This window comes from Herpailurus yagouaroundi, unplaced genomic scaffold (genome assembly GCF_014898765.1).
Source record: "Herpailurus yagouaroundi ecotype Mexico unplaced genomic scaffold, PumYag 192, whole genome shotgun sequence".
In the NCBI taxonomy this organism is placed as follows: Eukaryota; Metazoa; Chordata; class Mammalia; order Carnivora; family Felidae; genus Herpailurus; species Herpailurus yagouaroundi.
This window is the reverse complement of record NW_024412423.1, coordinates 22,965,307-22,986,292: the sequence shown is the minus strand read 5'-3', so window position 1 is coordinate 22,986,292 and position 20,986 is coordinate 22,965,307. Positions and strand designations below refer to the sequence as shown.

The 20,986-nt window shown below is 38.2% G+C and overlaps 1 protein-coding gene across 1 annotated transcript in view; it reads right to left on the bottom strand.

Moving 5' to 3' along the window:
- SMAD5 (SMAD family member 5) overlaps positions 1–20,986 on the bottom strand; it is a 47,681-nt gene that overhangs the window by 25,291 nt on the left and 1,404 nt on the right. Inside the window, exon 2 of the mRNA XM_040444538.1 lies at positions 236–807. Coding sequence (XP_040300472.1) covers positions 236–638 — 403 coding nt within the window. The 5' untranslated portion in view covers positions 639–807. The remainder of the gene's footprint in view (positions 1–235; positions 808–20,986) is intronic.

Sequence of the window (20,986 nt, the reverse complement as noted above, 5' to 3'; positions counted from 1 at the left end):
TGCCTGATTCACACACACATGACTGACTGCTTAAGGTGGACATGAATTAGAATTAGCCACTTGGGAGCTATATTATCTACATATAAAAAGCTAAATTCAAAAGCCACTATTCCTTCCGAGATTAAAATCTTTAAGAAGGAAACACAAGGCTAACATAGTCTTTTAACTACTAAATCACTGAAATGTAAATCAGCAAGAGACACGTTTGTTCAATTCTTCTTAGAGTAAAACCTACCTGGACTCTCCACTCTCTTATAGTGGTATGGGTTGATACAAACTTCCTTTTGCTTAGATCCAAAAGGAAATTCACAAATATCCAACGGCTTTAGCTCGTGATGACTCTGCAAATCAGGCCAGCGCCAAACACGACAATATATAACATGGGGTAAGCCTTTTCTGTGAGAAACCTGCAGGCGTCCATCTAAAGATCTGGGAATAGTGACACATTTGCTTGGCTGTCCTGGACTGCTCAAGGCTTTCTCCAGTTCTTCCATGGCACCCTTTTTCTTTTTTAACTTTTTCACCAAAGCATCGACTGCCTTTTCTGCCCATTTCTCCTCTTCATCACCTTGCTTCCAGCCCAACAATCGCTTTACTGCTGGACTAGTAAAGGAGAACAAGCTGGCCATTGACGTCATTTGATATAAATCTTCAGAGACCTTCCTGCAACTCAAAGTCAGTGGCTACTCAAAGAACAGCTCACAGATGAAAAGTCATATACAGGTTCTAAGCAGAAGTTCCCATTAAAAAGGGAGGAGTGACATTTATCTTCATAAGTGCCATAAAATTCTTTCATTGGTTCAAGTCCTGAAAGAGAGAGAGGAAAAAGGGTAAGATCCCTAACTTAAATGAACACAATTAACACACATCTAAATCAATATAAGCGAAAGGTATATTGTTTTTAAATGAGAACAGAAAACCATTACAAAGCAAACAAACAAACAAAAACCTAAGTCTAGAGAAAGAAATTTTCTCTAAAGTCCTGTGACCACTCACTTCCTTTCTTCATACGTGAACAAATAATTCACTGGCAATGCCAAACGATAACCAAAAGCAAAAACAGACTGCTTGCTCTACTTCCTATGTATTATCCAAAAAATAGCCTCTAAATGTTTCCTTTCCTCAGGCCAGTAAGCCCCCAAATGCCCTTGAAAACTTTTGATGCTGAAGTACTTCTCTTCACTGAAAGTCATGTCACGTTATGTCAATTTTGAACATGACATGTCCTAATCTGAACAAAAGTCTTCACATAAATCTAGCTTTCCCTAAGGTCATTATTGTCCATAAAATGTCTCACAGACTTTTAAGGTTTGGGCAAAAGCCATAGTACTACTTAAGTCCCATTATTAGAAACAAATTTTATCAAATTCTAGCTTAGTTTTTTTCTTAAGAGATAACAAGCCCTCAAATAAATCATAACACACATAATTGTCAGAAAAGTGGGAAGTATCTATTTTTAAAGCTAAGAATGCTGAGCAGATTTAAAGGGAATAAATGCAAAGTTTAACCCAGAAAAGGGCAGTTTATAATTTTATAATGCCCATTGCCTTCTGTGATTATTTTCAGCATATTAAGTTAAAGAACCTGCGCTAGGCAGACCGCCCCTCTGCACCCTTAAGAAGCTCTTGGCAATGATGACAAGAGGAAGTGATGTGCAGTGGCACCGCACTGATAAGAAGAATGGGTATAATTCCCTGTAGTCAATACACAGCCAAGTGCAGACAATGAGTAGCTGGTGAAACAGCACGAGTAATGTTTGGAAAAAGGATGTCAGTAACCAAAGATGCTTCCTTTCTTGTGCCCAACATTGCAAATAATGCAGCAGCTCTGCCTTTGACAAATTCTAGTCAACCTTACTGTCAAGACCATACTGGATCGGGATACATCTTCCCAGAAAAGAATATGTGCGTTCAGTTAAAACCCAGGTAAATATAAATTAAAACGGAGTTAAATTCAACAAATAATTACTGACTGCTTGTTACGTGCCATGTACAGTGAACTGCCATGATGGTGCTTAAGGAAGTCACTTCAAGTATGGCTTCATCTTAAGAGCCAACATGTACTTACTGAGAACCTACTAAGTGCCAAGCATTGTTCTGGATGCTGATCAACCAGCAGTGGCTATCCAGACTCCTATGAACCAAGGTTAGGACCTGGAACCATGCAGGGAAAGGTGTACAGAAGTAGAGGGAAACTCCTGTGTGGATGAACTTCCCCAGCCCAACACAGGATCATTTTAGCCAGGTAAGCAAAACTGGCTATATTAAACTAAAGAAATAAAACGAGAGACTGAAAGTGTATGTCGGTAACAGTTCACAGACTATAAAGTGTTATGTGCTAAACATAAAGAAGGGCTGAGCTCAGGTGTAGCTACCTCAAGGAAATAGGATAAAAGCCATTTGGGCCAGAGAGTAAACATAAGAAAGTAAAGCAAAATATGGTTTGCTTGTCAAGACAAGAGAAATTTCAAAGGCAGAGGAGACACAAACAACAAACAAAAATACGTGGGCAGACAAGAATAGAGCATTTCCTAAAATAGAGTAGACAGGTCTGGCTGGATTGAGATCTTTATTGAGTAACAGTGGAACATAATGATGAAGGCTAGACAGGGTAGTGCATGCGTGTAGAAGACAGAATAGATGAGCAATGGAGAGGTTAAGCTGAGAAGGGGAAGACAAATGGAGAGAAACTTAAAGACCAGATACCAGATTTGTAGTGAACCACCAGAAAATGCCTAATAAATTTTAACTACTCATCTAATAGCACTATCATCATCATCATCATCATCAAGTACTAACCATATTGCATATTTTAAAAAAGGAAAAGTTATTTATGCATGTAAATACAGAACAAAGTCTACAAGGCCACATAATTAATCACTGCATGGAATGGAGGAAAGGAAATAGAAAGGGGTCCAGTGTGATTTGTTTTATATACTTCTGCATTGTTTTAACCTTTTAACAAAGGGAATCTATTGACGCATTACTTGCATGATATTAAAATAAAAACAGTAAACTAAAATTATGGTGAACAGAATTGAGTTACGAGTGCTGGCACTACAAGGAGGCAAAACTAATGCATGCTGTGCTACAAGTCAGGGAAGGACAGTGGTTTCCCTTTCAAAGGAAGGATATTAATTAGAAGGGAATCAGAGTTTCTGCCATCCTGGTGAAGTTTTACTTCTCACTATGGGTGATTATATGGGAGAGCTCAGCTGGTGAAAATACAGCTGGTGAGATACTTAAGATGTGTACTGTGCACTCTTCTGTATGATTTAAAAATATTTTCTGGACAGACAAAAAGGATTGAGTGCTTAGTTTCCTTCCCATTTTTCTTCCCATCATCAATCAATTCCCCTTCTCAGAGATCATCCTTTTATTTTGTCCTTCATGGCCTTCCAGAGAAAATTAACACACACACACACACACACACACACACACACACACACACACACACCTTCATTGACATGAACTGTGGTATTCTAAAAAGAAAAAAGGTACAGAAAAACATATGAACGATATATCCTCCAGATCTTCCCAGAGCAATATAGAAAGAGCTCCCACATTCTTTCTTTTGTCAGTAACAGTTCACAGACTATAAAGTGTCTACAGAATTCTACACAGAATTCTAATATAAAAGTAACCTTCAAAGTATGTGAAACTCTGTCATACCTCTGCTCAAAAATTATTCTGTGGCTTCCCATCACACTTGGTATCCAAATTCCTTAACATCACTTTAAAGGGCCTACATGAGCTAGCCTTTGGCTTCTCCTCCAAATTCATTTCTTTTTGTTGTTATTTTTAATTTTTTTTTATTTTACACCCAAATTAGTTAGCATATAGTGTAACAATGATTTCAGGAGTCGATTCCTTAGTGACCCTTACCTATTTAGCCCATCCCCCCTCCCACAACCCCTCCAGTTGCAGATTCATTTCTTACCATTGTTCTAGCTAACTTAATCACCCTTGACTTCTTTCCATTTCTCAAGTGTTCCAAGATCATTTCTACCTCAGGGCCTTTGCACTCGATGTTTTCTCCCCTGGAATTCTCCCTGATCTTATTTAACACGCTTACTCTTTCAATTAATTCAGCTACTCAAATGTCACCTCGTGAAAAAGGACTTCCCTGGCCACTTTATCTAAAATAGTATACATCACACTCCCACATCATTCCCTAGTCCCTGATTCTGCTAAATTTTCATGGTATTTATTCTAACCTGACCAAGTTATCAATTTTATTACTTTTTAGATATTTTCCCCACTGAAATGTTACTAGGCAGGTAGCTTTATCTTCCTTATCCACCATCATAGTCCCCTGGACCTAGAACAGTACCTACTTATTCAGTGAGTGAGCAAGCAAGCAGTGAGTGAATGAGCTAAAGAAAAGCAACTTGGAAAAAAAGACATTCCTTTATAAGAGCAACTATATAAAAGTTAAAACATGGTATTTATGGATATGCACACATATGATAACAGAATATAAGTATGAATGAAAATGATACATAACCAATCTCAGGACACTGAGTACTGGGTACCACTGGTGAAAGAAGGATGAAGAATGGAAAAGCTTCAGCTGTGTTCTTTTAAAATGAGGTTTAAAAAAAACCTGGCAAGTAACCAGATATGTTATTTTCTCTCCTGTTTTCTATGTTTAAATATGTCATAACTCAAAACATTAACTATTTTTATTTATTTTTTTTAATTTTTTTTTCAACGTTTATTTATTTTTGGGACAGAGAGACAGAGCATGAACGGGGGAGGGGCAGGGAGAGAGGGAGACACAGAATCGGAAACAGGCTCCAGGCTCCGAGCCATCAGCCCAGAGCCTGACGTGGGGCTCGAACTCACGGACCGCGAGATCGTGACCTGGCTGAAGTCGGATGCTTAACCGACTGTGCCACCCAGGTGCCCCAACATTAACTATTTTTAATTTTTAAAAAGTAGTATGATGAAAACTGAAAATGACCAGATTCAGTCCTTTATAAGACAGAAGACCATGAGCAAGTATCATTCTTTCCAAGTCTACTAACTTATCTGTACAAAAAGGTAGATGGTTCCTAAGTCACTGAAATGTTTAAGTAAAAAAATGTGTGCACATATGTGTACCCACAGCACACATACAATAAATGCTTTATAAACTCCAAAGTGCTATTTAAACATGAATTATGGCCATTAGTATTCAAAGGAAGAGTCAAGACTTAAAAAAACCTAATGTACACACCACTGTACCACTATACACACTTTCTGATCCAGCACAAATTCCTGTACTTTTGCCCATCAGTGTCCAAGAGAAATCTCTGTCATCCTTAGTGATAAGCTCAAGTCCACCCCCCTTTGTGAAGAATTCCTTCACCAGCCTATTCTAAAAAGGCTATGGTCATTGAATATTTATCATAAAAACTAATTAATAAGACAGTGACAAGGGGGCTCCTGGGTGGCTGAGTCGGGTGACCGTCTTGATCTCAAGTTTCGTGAGTTTGAGCCCCATGTCAGGCTCCGAGCTGAAGGTGAGGACCCTGCCTGCTTGGGATTCTCTCTCTCCCTCTCTATCTGCCTCTCTCCAACTTGCACCCACCCTCTCAAGATCAGTAATTAAAAAAAAAAAAAAAAAGTGACAAGAACTATCTTAACTTCCCAAATGGAGTACAAAATCCTTCCAGGAGGAAATCTTCAGGACCTGGCACCATTCCGTGCATCGTATCACATACTAAGGGAGTATTTAATGAATGGTCATTGATTTTTCTATCAACTATACCTTGAAATCAAAGATAACTTCAAATAATGATAACCCCATTAGCAGAATCAAGGACACTCAGAAGGTAGTTTAGTTAGTAGAGAAGAACGTGAACTCTATCAGAAAAAAGTCATAACTGGACATATAGGTTAAGCAAGGAAAAGATGAGAAAGAGATTTAAGATTTTCTACAAAGAACTGAAACAGTAATATAAAATAGGTTTTCAACAGAGTGAAAAGAGCAACACATTAACACGGGCATATTAGGGAACATTCACTGGTAGGGAAGAGGAAAAAGTTACGGATGAAGTATTGTTAAAAGGAGGAGATTAAAATTACATACAACAGTACTGCAGAATATCAAACACAAGGCAAAGTTTAAAGAGAATATGAACAAAGAAAAGGCCAATGACTGGATATCATTAGTTCAACTTCAAGAGACTGATTTCAGGAAAAAAAAAAAAAAAGGGTGTCAGATTCCAAAAACTTAAGACTCAGTATTAGTGTTTTCTTAAAACGAGAAATGGGAAAGGAGTAGGGACAAATCATGTATTCAACTCTAAAAATGGAATGACTAAAAATTTCAGAAACCTTTCGTGCTATTCTTTCTAAAAATATTTTATAACTTTGCAACCTGCAGAAGTGATATGTGCAACTAATTCAAGTACTCATTATCTAAGTCTCACCTTACAAAGTCATCATAAGAATTTACTGGTGTTTAAACAAAAGAACTGATCAGGCATTTCACATAATACCACAATGGCCATTAGATGGTAAAATGGACTCAACATTGTTATCAGAAACAAATTTTTTTTAAAGAAAACAGTGAAATAACACTCCACATTACACATAAATCCCGATGACCCAGCAATTCCATCCCTAGGTATATATAACTAACAGAAACAAGTGCTAGCGCCACCAAAAGGCAAATTCATGTTCACAACAACTTTATCTGTAATAGTCCCAAATTGGAAATAACCCAAATATCCATCAACAGTGGACTGGGTCAATAAACCATACTATCAAATTCATAAAACAGAATACTTTACAGCAACGACAAAGAGCTAACACATGAAAAACATGGATAAGTCACACAGATGAAATATTGAAGAAGTCAGATACAAGAGATTACACATTTTATCATTCCTTCTCAGAAAAAGGCAAAACTAACCTACGTCACCAGAGGCAAGAAGGGTTAACTAAGTGGGGACAAGACAGTCTTCTGGGGAGACAGAAATATTCTACATCTCGATGTGGGTGATGATGACATAGATGTACACATATGTAAATGTTCAGTAAGTTATATACCTGAGATTTATAAAATAATCTTTAAAAAAATTTGTTTGTGAACTGATCACTTACAAAATTAGTTCCCATTCACTAACATTTCCCTCACCATAATGGCTTACAAGCCACCAGTGAAAGTACAAAGTTTGCAAAATACTCTAAAATTTTACCAAGTTTATTAAAATAACGGCCAACAATGTAGGGTCGGGGATTTAATTTTACCCTACCATTCCCCACCCCCAAGCAAGTAAGTTAGTCTGTTAACTGTTTCACGGATGCTGACGAAGGACATGGGACTCCAGATTCAGAGACAAATGACTTTAACACTCATGGACAGACAGCAAGCAGCATAAGCATCAGATTTGCAGTTCCCTTCGCCTCCAAGAGACCCGCAGGAGTGATGTGATATTGCCAAGATGGATGGTACTTCTGCAGTGGGTTTACACTGATAGGGAACAATGAGCTGAAAGAATTCACCATGTTTACACTTACAGTAAGCAAGTCTATCTTAGTGGAGAGAGAACAGCTTCACTGACAAAGGATTAAGAGTGGTCCTCAGTAAAATCAGTATGTATTTTTTATGGATATTTTCACAAAAAACACAAAAAAGCTCTTCATGTTAGTAGCACGCATGATAAACATAAGGGATGCCCTATCATGCTAAATTATCTTGTGAGAAAAATTAAGCCTATCCATCAAACTTGATCCATTCTTTGTTCATCATAAGAATACATGTTTACAACTGTAACTTCATGTTTTTCCCAAGTTTTAATTTTTGAAGATGAAGTCCCAATCAGACCTTTTATTCACAATTTAGTATAAAATACAGATCGAATTTTAAATGGTTTCATTTAAAAAAAATTTTTTTTCAACGTTTATTTATTTTTGGGACAGAGAGAGACAGAGCATGAACGGGGGAGGGGCAGAGAGAGAGGGAGACACAGAATCGGAAACAGGCTCCAGGCTCTGAGCCATCAGCCCAGAGCCTGATGCGGGGCTCAAACTCCCGGACTGCGAGATCGTGACCTGGCTGAAGTCGGACGCTTAACCGACTGCGCCACCCAGGCGCCCCTAAATGATTTCATTTTAAATGGGTTTCTTTAGAGCCAATTATCGTTAGTTCAGGAAGACCTAAATGTAGCATGAGCTTTTCTTAATGACTTAGTTATCCTTACGAAGCTCTCCGATGCTGTGCTGTGCTGGAAATTCTCTGTACAAAGCATGGAACATGGGCTGCAATGTTAATGACTGAAGACACAACAGGGCATGAATGATCTTAAGAAGTTACCTACAGAGGTAGACTTCTGTGGGACATTCGGCTTTCTTAAAAAGAATATAGCTATTTCAAGGAATCCAACAGCTTCCTTTCTACAAAATCAATTGCTAAAGCAAAAACATTAATATTCCTTTGATGATGATGATGATAATAATAAAAAACCACTAACATTTACCGAACACTATGTTAACACTGTTAAGGACCTTACTCTGAGAGACAAAAAAATCATTAAAATCTCGCAACAGCCCTATCAGGTAAATTCCACTATTCTCATTTTACAGATGAGAGAACAAGGAAAGAGAAATTAAAAGTAACTTGCTTATTTATATAGATTAGAAATAGAATAGATTAGAAATAGAGCCAAGAATTGAAACTTGGCAGGCCGGCTCCAGAACTCACACTCCTAAACACTGTACACACGGTACCCTAAAAAGAAATGTCTCCCACCAAAGAATATTCTTTGCTTAAAGACCTTCTCTACTGTTCTCCCTATCTCTGACTTCTCCAAAATACTCAAAGTGTTGTTATCACAACATTATATAGTTTCAGAGACCAAGGATAATCCTGTTCAATATGCTCACTTTCAAAGTGATTCTTTATACCACTTAACATACTTCATTAACCTCTTTATCTACTTCAACCCATTCTTCTCTCAATTGAACAAAATGAGTCAATATGTATGAAAGACTAGTGTTTATTACTATTATAATAAAATTATAAAAATAAAATTTATATTTTATTAAAATTTAATTAAAAATTTATATTCATTATGGTAGCCTTACTCCAAAGCCTTTTTATCTCATTTGGACATTTTTGCCACACTAATCACTAGAACACATAATTTTAACAGCCTAAATCTCACTCATTCACTTCATTAATATTTAACATTTAGGTTTCTAAATAAAATTGTTTTACTGGGATCAAAATTGCTGTACTGTACCCGTATGATAAATTTTCTCCTGTAAACTATTGTGTAAAATCTATCAGATTCGAGACAATACCTTGATCCTCACAAATAAAACTATCACAGTGCTTTGGATACAGCAATAGATTTATTTTACTATCTTAAGTCCTTGGTTATGAAAAGAATTTCTCACTATATACACAAAAAACAAAATAAATTTTTTTTCAACGTTTATTTATTTTTTTGGGGACAGAGAGAGACAGAGCATGAACGGGGGAGGGGCAGAGAGAGAGGGAGACACAGAATCGGAAACAGGCTCCAGGCTCTGAGCCATCAGCCCAGAGCCTGACGCAGGGCTCGAACTCACGGACCGCGAGATCGTGACCTGGCTGAAGTCGGACGCTTAACCGACTGCGCCACCCAGGCGCCCCGCAAAAAACAAAATAAGATATTATACTTTTTTCTAGTATGCATATATTAGCATCTGTAATATGAACCCCAAGTAAACATTCAATCCTTTGAAAATTAGGGTATGACTAGGTTTTCTAGTAATCAGAATGTAGAATTTTGAATCTATTCATGAAAAGTCGGTTCAATTCTTCACACCTCTTTTGCTTTTCACTAAGTAAAATGAATTCACAAACACTGAGAACACCAATTTTCAGCTCAGTCAGCTGTGTGCATAACCATCCATAATACCTTCCTATAGTATCTCTAAACTTATCCTAGTAATAGAGGAAAGTCCCCAAAGCTATACTGAATAACTTCAGTCTTCAGAGGTTACATATTGCTGGGCAATTAATCTGGTTCTCTGTGCTCCCATTCCACAATGCCTTCAGAGTCTACTGAGGCACAAACAGACATAACCAGTGCTAATCTTGATCTCAGACTCACGGTCTTATTTATACAACACACATTCACTGAGAGCACCTAAAAAGGGCAAACCACTAAGCAAGAAACTAAAAGGCTAAAAAAGACAAATCAAGTCCAGACTAAAACTTTAAAGAATTACAAATTGATAAGCTATGAAAATATGCCCATACCTCTCTGCAATACACAATGGAGAATGGCAGATGCCCTAAGGGTGTAGAAGGTGCTACAATAAATTAAGGGGATGGCCCTTTGGGGACAGGGGAAGGGAGACAAGAACCACCAAGTAGCTTTATCAGAGGCATAAAAATAATTGTGAGTAAAGACACAAAATCTGAGTTTTCATCCACCAGGATGAGAAAATGATTCAGTTTGCTAGAACTGAGGTGGTAGAACTAAAGAACTGGCTAGAAATATACAATAAAATAAGGCTAATCTACACACAGATAACAATATACGCATTGTAACACATAAAAACACCAGATCTAAAAAGTCTAATAAACTTGGGTTCAAATTCTGGATTTAACATTTACACCTAAACCTCTATTTTTTCCTATTTTGTATAATAAATATCAGTTCTGAGACTTAAATGAGATACCCACTTAACTCAGTGCCTGGCATGGCACATTCTCAGTAAAAGAGAACTGCAGTTACCACTGTTGCAATTATCATGAACATTTCTGAGATCAGGCTGAGGATTTCTAATATATAGCTGACCTACTTTATTTCAATGAATATACAAAGCCATCTATTTAAGATGTACCATTATTTTATTAACCTTGAAGGAAGAACAGGTTGCAAATTAAACTATCACACAGTGCTTTCTTACCACTTAAAATTTTTCTTCACAGTATCAATCTCTGCCCTCAGACTGCAGGTCTGAAAAGTGTTCCCGTATTACCCCAGCATTGTCATTCAAGCTATGGACATCCCTCCTGCAAGTTCTGATACTTGCCTGATCTTCCCAAAGGGTGTAAATGAAAGAAATGACAGCAACATAAACAGAAAGGCAGAGTTTATGCTCCTGCAAGGACAACTGCAACACAAATGTCACCTAGCTAAAACCAATACTCAAATGCCATTGATTATAAGACACCTCCCAATTTCAGAGATGTTACAAGGTGGAAAAAAAATGTAAGTACACCTTATAAGAAATAAGGAAATAATGCAGCTTTTTCTTTTTTCCTCCCCCAAAGTCCCTTCTCCTGCTACCCACCCCCCCTCCATCACTTTCCACCAGTATCTGCTATTCTCCTTTCTTTTGTTCTCATCCCTTTGACTCTTCTTTCCTGCCTACTCTTTACTCATTCCTCATAGCGTCTCTCTCCCACATTCCTCGTTGCTTACCTCTGTGCTCTCCTCGAAGTAAAAAGGAAAATGCATTTCACAGCCCAGATATATGAGACAGTGTTCTACACGAAAACCTGGCTTCTAAGCAGATTCTATTTGTGCCTCTGCCATCTTCATCCTGGGCCAGTGATCACATTAAAGCTATCCTAATGTACACCAGTGGGAATAATACATATTTGCTACTATTTTTTAAAGGTGATATAATTAATTCCCAGGAAAACAAGGAGACTTCAAGGAACTGAAATCATGGAATTATTTTCTTTTGCAATAAACATTCATAAGAAGCTATTTCAAATTTGTTAACATTTAATGTTTAACATCTTTTACATTTTAACCTTTATTTATAAATATCAAAGCCTTATTTCAATAGCCTAATCAGGGAGAGAAGACAAATTCTGTTTTCTCTTTTTTGCTCTGAGGTTGTACTATACCCAACATTTACAATTTTAAGTGTCAAAATGAGCCTTTTCCTTAGAAGTCAAGTCTTATGACAGGAATGCATAGTGGGCTAACCAAGTAAAACAAACCAAAAAATACAAATTAAACTGAACAGTACCCAAAATATTCCTTTCAGGGATTTTCTATTTCTAGCTTTAAAGCCAGAGAATGTCCCCAAATCTAAAATCCTGTTAGGAAATACCTGTGACAACCTGTGTCAGTTGAGCCAGTTAATTCCCATCAATATTGCAGTTTGAGTAAATGTAACTAAATCTGGTGATCAAACACTGTGAAACTTAGATCTATTTAGGGGGATCATAAATAAAACAGAAAGAAAGAGGAATTATTCCAACATAACTGGAAAGCAGGAGAGAAAGAAGGTAAAAAGATATATTTGTAAATAAGAATGAAGAAAAAATTAACTAGGCTGCAAATGGCTAGTGACAAAAAGTGGAAGGCTTCGCCAGTATACAAAACATCTTAGCTCTGCCTAGCTCTGGGTCCTTCCCCCACCACATACATTGCAGGGAAGTGGATAAAAGTCTTAAGGATGAGGCGAGGATAACAGCACATCATTTCTGCACATATTTTGGGAATGCTTATCACAAGCTCAAAAGAGGAAGATGACAATCTATAAACCACAATACAGTTGTTAATAAAGAACAAGAATAAGAAAAACCAAGTACTATTAAGCCAAATGAGGCAGGAAGAGGACAATTAGTTTGTGAGGCAAAAGGGAAAGGCCCCAGAATGAATGCCAAACAGGGAAAGAATGAATACAGGGCTACAGCCCTGCTGCTAGAAGGAACCCTATGTGCAGTGTAGAGTTCTAAGCAGAAAGACACGTCCAAAGAGGAATTTCGAGAAGTCAAAAATGGCAACAGCACATGACTAAGTAAGAGACTTAATTCAGGAGGCAGAGGGTAGATGGAATATATGGTAGAAATCCAACTATGACAGGAGGACACTCCAGCACAGTGGTACACAGACCAGGACAGGGATGGCAACAGAGACAAAAATGAAGTGATGTGATGGGCATTACAAATAAAACATCAACAGGATTTGGTAACTACCCAGAAGAGACCAAGGGCAAACAAGAAAGGTAACGGTTTAAAAGCTGAAAAATAAAGACATCACTTACCTAAAAAGGACAATTCTAGGTCTAGCCAAGAGGAGGCTGTGGAGGACTGGGAGGAAGTAAGCACAAATGCACGTCCCGGCAATAGTGAAACTAAAGCTCAAGAGAAGAGGGATGTGTAGATTTGGAGGACCATAGCAACAGAAGGGAGAGCTGACTCTGAGAGGGCAGGTTTCCTTTACTCAAAACCGACTGAGTATCTAATAAGCCAAAAAGTCAGGCTGAAAAGACACTATCTGTAGTATCAAAGATCTTAAAAAGTAATGGAAAGAAGAGAAGGTGTTGTGAACAGCTTCATATGCTGGTTAGTACACCGCTTCATTTTCTTCTAGATTTACTTTTGTATGATAACCAAGAAAGATGAGCCATTAAAGTAAAATTTAAAATATGTACAGCAAGCAGAGAAGGCCAGTTAACTGAGCAGGCAGGAATGTGTGTAGCTACTTCTTATACCAGAACTTGGTGGGACTTGAGAAAATAACTATGACCTATTACCTGCCATACCTTGGAAGTTTATAGTCTACCTCTGTTTATGAAGACCTGACTGGATGACTTTTTCATTACAGTGGGTTTTTTTTTTATTTCTTAGAGAAATGACTGCTCCCCAGAGCTAAAAAACAAAAACAAACAGGTAACAGTAAGATTGAGAAATCCTTGTGTGTTAAGTTCCCTGAAATTCTTCTGCAAACTTTCAATTAATAATGCAGAGTACCTTGGAAATACAAAGAAAAAGCAGTGGTACCTCAGAGATATATTGAGAACATTATACACATTATAAAATTAAGAAATATCATGCATTACAGAAGAATCTAGCATATTACAAAACACACACACACACACACACACACACACACACATTAATTCTATTTCAGCTCAAGCATCCCTTTTTCAGGAAGCCTTCCCAGATGGTGATGCACAGACAAAACCCCCCTCTTAAACACTCTTACTGCATCACATAACTCTACTTTGTAGCACTTAACACACTATATTTTTACATTTATCTGTCCAACTCCGTAAGAGTACAAATTCTGCATGAATGTATATTAGAGGAACCATACCTATTTTCACTCATCATTGTGAGCCCGGTGATACACATGCTCAAGAAATATTTGTTTAATAAATGAAAGAGAATGAGCACAAAAAGCTTTTGAAAGGGCCTTAGCTGAAGGGGTAGGGTACTTCTCACTTTCTGCTTCATACAATTCTTTACTTCTTAAAACAAACATACTTCCAATATAGTCAGGGGAAAAAACAAATTTTAAAACCAAAGTGCAGCTATACCTCACCCATATTAAAATCCTTACTAAAGAGAGGACTTTGTTGTATGGAAACCAATTTGACAATAAATTTCATATATAAAAAGAAAAAAAAATAAAAAAAAAAAAAAAAAAAAAAAAAGAAAGAGAGGACTTGTATGTCAAGAGACATTCATATTTCAAAAAAATTATCTCCAACAGATCTATCTAGGACTATTCAAATTTGGAAGCTGAAATTTAAGAAAAACCAATGAGAAACTAGGGGCAAACACTTTCTGCTCTCAAAAAATATTAGTAAGAATTCATCTTTCAAAGGAATTTATCTTCCTATACTGGAATGTCTTTTGTACCTCCGAGATTTTTACAAAGGCCATTCTCTGCCCAAACCACTCTCTTCAAGCCCCAACCACTAATTTCCAAGCTCTCTTGGCATTCAGACTTCAGCTTCAGTGTCATCCCAGAGACCTTCCCTGATCACCTCATAATCCTATATAAAGTAGGTTTTCCCCAATCCCTCATCTAATACCATGTTCATTTCCTTCAGTGTATAAATCAATTTGTAAGTGTTTGCTGACGTACATGATTTTTATCTCTCTCACCAGAGAATAATCTTTAAGAAACAATACTAAGCATATTCAGAGGACCTTTGAAATTTATTCAAGTAATTCATTCAGAAGGATATCTTCTGAGGTAGCATTCCAGGACCTGGGAATATACACATGAATAAAGAGACCCAAAACGCTTGTCCTCGGTAGATTACACTCCAGAGGAGGGAGACAGACAAAGGCAATAAATAAGCAATACTGTAGTTTGTTCGGGGAAAAGTGCTAGGGAGAAAAATAGAGCAGAGGAAGGTGAATGGGAAGTGTGGTGGGAGAGGTGTGATTTTAAATAGGGCAGCTGAGGTGGGCCTCACTTAAGCAGACACCACGGGAATCAAAACATGAAGGAAACAGGAGCAAGACAGGCAGACATCTGGGGGAAATCATGGCAGGCAAATGCAACAGGCAATGCAAAGATCTCAAGGTGGGAGCACGTCCGGCACATTCTGAGAACTGCCAAGACCAAGGTAGCATGAGAATAAAGTGAACGAGGAAGGGAAAATAAAGAATGGGGTTCAGTAGATGAGAGACCCAGATTGGACATCCTGCATATAAGGGCAATGGCTTTTACTGTAACTCAAATGAGGACCCATTTGAGAGCTCTGAGTGGAGACAGGACATTTTCTGACAAACATTAAAGAACTAACTACTCTGGCTGATGTGTTGAGAATAAACAGCAAGGGTAAAAGTGGGAGACCAGTTCAGAGTTGCAGTAAGCTAGGTGAGAGATGATAATGGCCTAGATCAGAGTGATGGCAGTTCAGTGGGGAGTAGACAACTTCACATGCATTTTACGGAATAGTAAGTTTCCTGATAGAAGAGATACGGGGAATGTGAGAACACATGCGTCAACAATGATTCCAAGGTGTCAAGCCCTGACAACTGGAAGAACAGGATTTGTCATCAACTGATTTGGGGGAAAACTGATAACAAAGCTAAAGGAAGATCAGGAGTTACATTTTACATACATTAAATGTATAAATAAAATGTTATTAAGCTTCACCAGGCTTCCATTTCAAATGAAATCATATTAATACAAAAACCCAAAGATCCTGTTCTTACCTCAAGATACCTAAGTAGGACCTCCTGACCAACTCCCAGAAGATATACACAAACCACCCTCCAAACTCATCCCTAGACACACACACACACACACGCACGGTTCGTGCCCAGACTTGACAAAACAATTCACAGAAACAGCTCTTTCACTTTCTGCTCCAACACCTCTCCAACTGCTTCAATCCAAAGTAAAAGGCAAGCGACCAATCCAAAAATTCATCCAACACTGTTAGTCAAAACAAAATCTCCTGAGCACATCAACCCATGCAAATAAATGTCCATACGGTTGGGTCACAACCCACCATGATCTCAGCCAAGCCTGTACAAAAGAATTACAGATGGGGGTCCTAAGGAAACGCATTTCTCATAACCATCCCACAAAATTCAGATTCGTGAGGTCTGAGATTAGAACCCTACCTCCCACCATGAAAACAAGAGTCTTAGGGTTTACAGCAGGTCTGAGAAACAAGGTCCTTAGAAACATGTAAAGAAGTCACTTGCAAAGGTAACTGTTTTTGTGGCTGGTGGGGGTAAAGCTCTAAAAATATCTTACCCTTATGGCTCTAACATCAATAGTAGTCACCATGTATCAGCACCGCCAGTGTCAAACCAATCCTAGATCCAGACATACAATTACTAAAACACGTAAGCCACATCCCTGGCTGCAGGCAGAGAAGAGAAACAAACCAGGACCAAGTTTGCCCACAAGCTTGCTTGCTTTCTTTCTTTTTTCAAATTTTTTTTAGTGTTTATTTATTTTTGAGAGAGAGAGAGAGGGAGACAGAGCATGAGCGGGGGAGGAGCAGAGAGAGAGGGAGACAGAATCCAAAGCAAACTCCAGGCTCCGAGCTGTCAGCACAGAGACCGACGTGGGGCTCAAACTCACGGACCATGAGATCATGACCCAAGCCGAAGTTGGACTCTTAAACGACTGAGCCACCCAGGCACCCCTCCCACAAACTTTCTTGATTCAGAAATCCTACTATTCTTTATGGGAACATCTATGAGGAAGAGGGGATACAACATGGGCACCAAAATAACTTTCCTAGAGAAACATTTAAATCACTACTTTTCCAAATCGTGGCTCTCAATTTCCAAAGATATCAAAAATTCTCACAGTGGATTTCAAAGCCAGTCAGGAGCTGAACTCATGTTCCCTGACACTTCTCACAGATTATCTTGCATAGTCTCTCTTTGTGCCCACACAAGTCTCTACGTTTTTATCTCCCACATCCAGACTTTTGTTTCCCAGTTTTTAATCACTCTTTAAACTTCACCTGCTCCTCTAAGTCCTCTAATTAAGCAGAACCTGATCTAGATGTATACTCACCCCCACAGAGCCTGCAAGATTTCCTCTATTACTACCAGATGTGTTTCAGTATACTTGTACAGGCCTGTAGGCACAGGAATAGACACAGAGCTGGTCAATCATTATGGTGCTTTCCTTTAAATTATAAAATCGTCAAGGGATACCAAATCATTACATTACCAAATGTGTCTCTGGAGCACCAAGCACGAACCTGAGTACACAACACTTTAGGAAGATGGTCTCCACATACCTCATGTGCACCCCAGAGTTCAAGTCACCTACTCAGAAGAAAAGGGAGCAAATATGGCTCTGGATACCTTTTCAGCTGTTGTCATCATTCATTTAATGTACACTCAGCTCCAAAGAGTGGAAATGGAAATGGTCAGTAAGTTAAGTAGGTACTCACTTAAGTGGGCAGAAAGAGGTGAATAAGGGGGAAAAAACCCAAAAGACTAGCTTTGAAATATTTCCACAGTACCCCCTTTTCCTGGGAACACAGAAACCAGAATAACTAGATCTCAAGTTATACAGCCCACCAGATAGGATGCAAGGCAGATCCTGACACATCATGAAAACAAAAGTGAACAAAACAAAACTTGCCTTGAAAGCACCAGCCATATTCTGAGATCATAGTTAAATGGGCAAAGCGTAAGGCATGTCTCGGGACTCCAGGTGCTAAGCTCAGAGAAAAGTGCATGGTGACACTAGCTTCTTTTCTTACTGTTATTTTCAGCAGTAACAAAGTAACACATATATACAGAAATCAAAAGGGGAAATCCAGTTCAAATCAGACAACAGATCAAACCATTGTCAGATTTTCAGAGTATACTCCTCTGTAAATTGGATGAACACTACAGAGACTAGTACACCAGAGAATTCAAAAGCAAAACCTGTTCACAAAATGTACTTTAACAACTAGCTTCCAAAAGTGAATTTCAATTTTAGTCTTGCCCATACAGAACTGTCTGATAAATAATTCTTTCTTCTAAAATGTCACAACCAAGTCAGGAATATCACAGTAAAAGCAGGAAGAAAAGTCACTGAAACCACCTCCCTCCTAAGATGGGGCCAAAAATGTCTCCAGCTAGCTGCCCAAGACAAACACAAACAAACAAACAAACAAACAACATTGAAGAGCTGGAAACTAGGTGATTATTTATGAAAAACCTACTAACTCTGTAATTACCCCCTCTTTCAAACAATAAAAATATTAGAATGTAAACGTGATGTACGAAAATGGGAAATTAGCTGGTCCTAACAACAATCAATTCTTCAAAACGAACTGTGTATCTTAACCTTCCAACTAGTACACATACTTCTCGGATTCAGAGTTCTAGATAACGACAATAAACTAGATAATCTAACACTAAAAATTTCAATTACTGTTATTCTATTAGGTTTGGAAGTGGAAAAACAAGGTGTGAAAAGACATGTATAGGCTTCCTGGGGTCGTGCACCATCTTCTTTGGTGGGAAAGCACCCTATCTCCCTGCAGCCTTCCTGGGTCGTAGCCTTCCAGATAACTCTCCTCTCCAGAATAATCAGACTGGTGGAGTTACAAATCATCTCTCAGGCTGCAACTGTCCTTTATAAAAGGAAATCTTCAATGTCTTTGACCTTGAGTCAAGCGGCACACCCATCAGATATAAGGCACTGGTAACATGTGAAGAAATAAACTATTTTGGCTTCTTCTTTGTGATTAGTATGGAACATACACACACAAAGAGAGAGACACGTGGGGTGCCTGGGTGGCTCAGTAGCTTGGGCGTCCGACTTGGGCTCAGGTTATGATCTCGTGCTTTGCGGGTTTGAGCCCCACGTTGGGCTCTGTGCTGACAGCTCAGAGCCTGGGGTCCACTTCGGATTCTGTGTCTCCCTCTCTCTCTGCCCCTCCCCAACTCACTCTCTTCTCTCTCTAAATAAACATTAAAAAAAAAAAAGAAAAAGAAAAATTTAAAAAAAGAGAAATGAACACAGACCCTCCAGAAGTAAAGAGAACAGGGAAAAATGATAAACCAAAGGAATAAAGGCGGCTATATCCTAAAGTACACTCAAGCAGACTCTGAAATTTATCCAAATGTGTGGCTCACTGCCTAAACCAACATATACATCTGGTAATAATAAACACTGATAAGTCATAAACAAAAAGGGCTTTCTTAATTCACACACTCTACAAACTACTGGTAACATTAAAATTTACATAAAGCACTATCAAACAATATGTGTAAAATAGATTTTTTAAGACAGCATTAGTATTTCAATGTACATTACTAAAAAGTGAAAAACTGGTATTTTACTGTTTGGTCTTCAAAAACAGAGAATCCAGTATCTTTGATTTGACCAAGTTACAAATCTGTTTTCAGTAGACAGAGAAAACATATTGCCTCTGTTTAACGCAAAGGACAAAAAAGATCATCACTGCAAATCATAATGTTTGGGTTCATGATGAAAACAGGAAACAGACAGGCTGCCCAGGTATAATTATGGTTATAGTGTAATGTGCCTTCAGGTTCAGCCAAGAATTAAAACTCAGTGAAGAGTAAGCAGAATTTACTTGCCTCTACCTTGCTACAGAAGGCAACTTTTAATAATACTTCCAGCAACATGTTACATAACTAACAGTAAACAACATCTGATTCAAACCTCATTAGTAACAACATTCTGCCACTGTCTCCCACTGAAATTAATAGCTGACTTTGCCAGAGGGGAAAGAAATGCATCACATATCAATCTACCCATTTCTGTGGCGCCTACCGAGGTGAACCAGACGAGTAGATAATACCAGCAAATCTGCACGTATTCTACAAAAATATTTTATTCTTTTTTCAGTCCACTGCTGACTTTCCTTTTTACCACACTGTATCATATGGATGCATTTAAAATCTAAGAGGAAAGTCAGTTGAGAATGTTCACCTAACTTTTGTTGCCGATCTCAGCTATTTCAAACCTGAAAGGAATGGAAGGATAAATAATGAATGAAATTTTGTAACAAAGACACAGGGTAACAGTCATACGATAAAAACACCCATGTGAAAAAGAAAGGCACACTGACCAAGGGATCTGCAATAGAGAGGGAATATAGATCTACAAACAAACAAAACAAAAATTAAAATTTAAAACTCTAAAACGTATTATGCACCACTTTTGTGAAGGTTACATTTTGGTAAATTGTCTCTTATGACGTGTGCATTCTTGTCATCTTGGGGTTCCCCACAGAGGGAAAAAATAGTTACCAAAGAAGGAGTAAAAGAAAAAAAAGAAAGTTGTACAAATCTGTAAAATAATCCCTTACTTACTGACTCTGGAACACACTAATTTCACAACAGTATCCTGATCAATACCAAACTGTCACACTGTGTCTAAGAACTGTTTTGCCTACAATGGCCACTTCCACATTGACACCTTGCAGAAATCTTAGAACTCCTTTCAATTAAAATTGAAAACTAACTCGCTCCGGGCAATTCGAGTCCTCTTAAGGAAATTCAAGCGCTCTATTTAAAAAGAATTTAAATAATTTTTAAAACAACAACCCAAGCATCCTTTACTCTCAACTTCTGTGAGGCCAAGCCACGACCTCCACCTACCCAGCCTGTTGCTAGATAAGAGCACTTTAGGCAGTGCTAGGCAACAGGCATGATGTGACAAACCCAACCAGACTTCAAAACTTTTTCCACAGAAAGATAAGGTAAACAAGATATACTTAGCACCACACCCATTTAAACGCACAAGCAGCCAGGAATGTTCCCCCCTCCCCGCCCCCCCCCC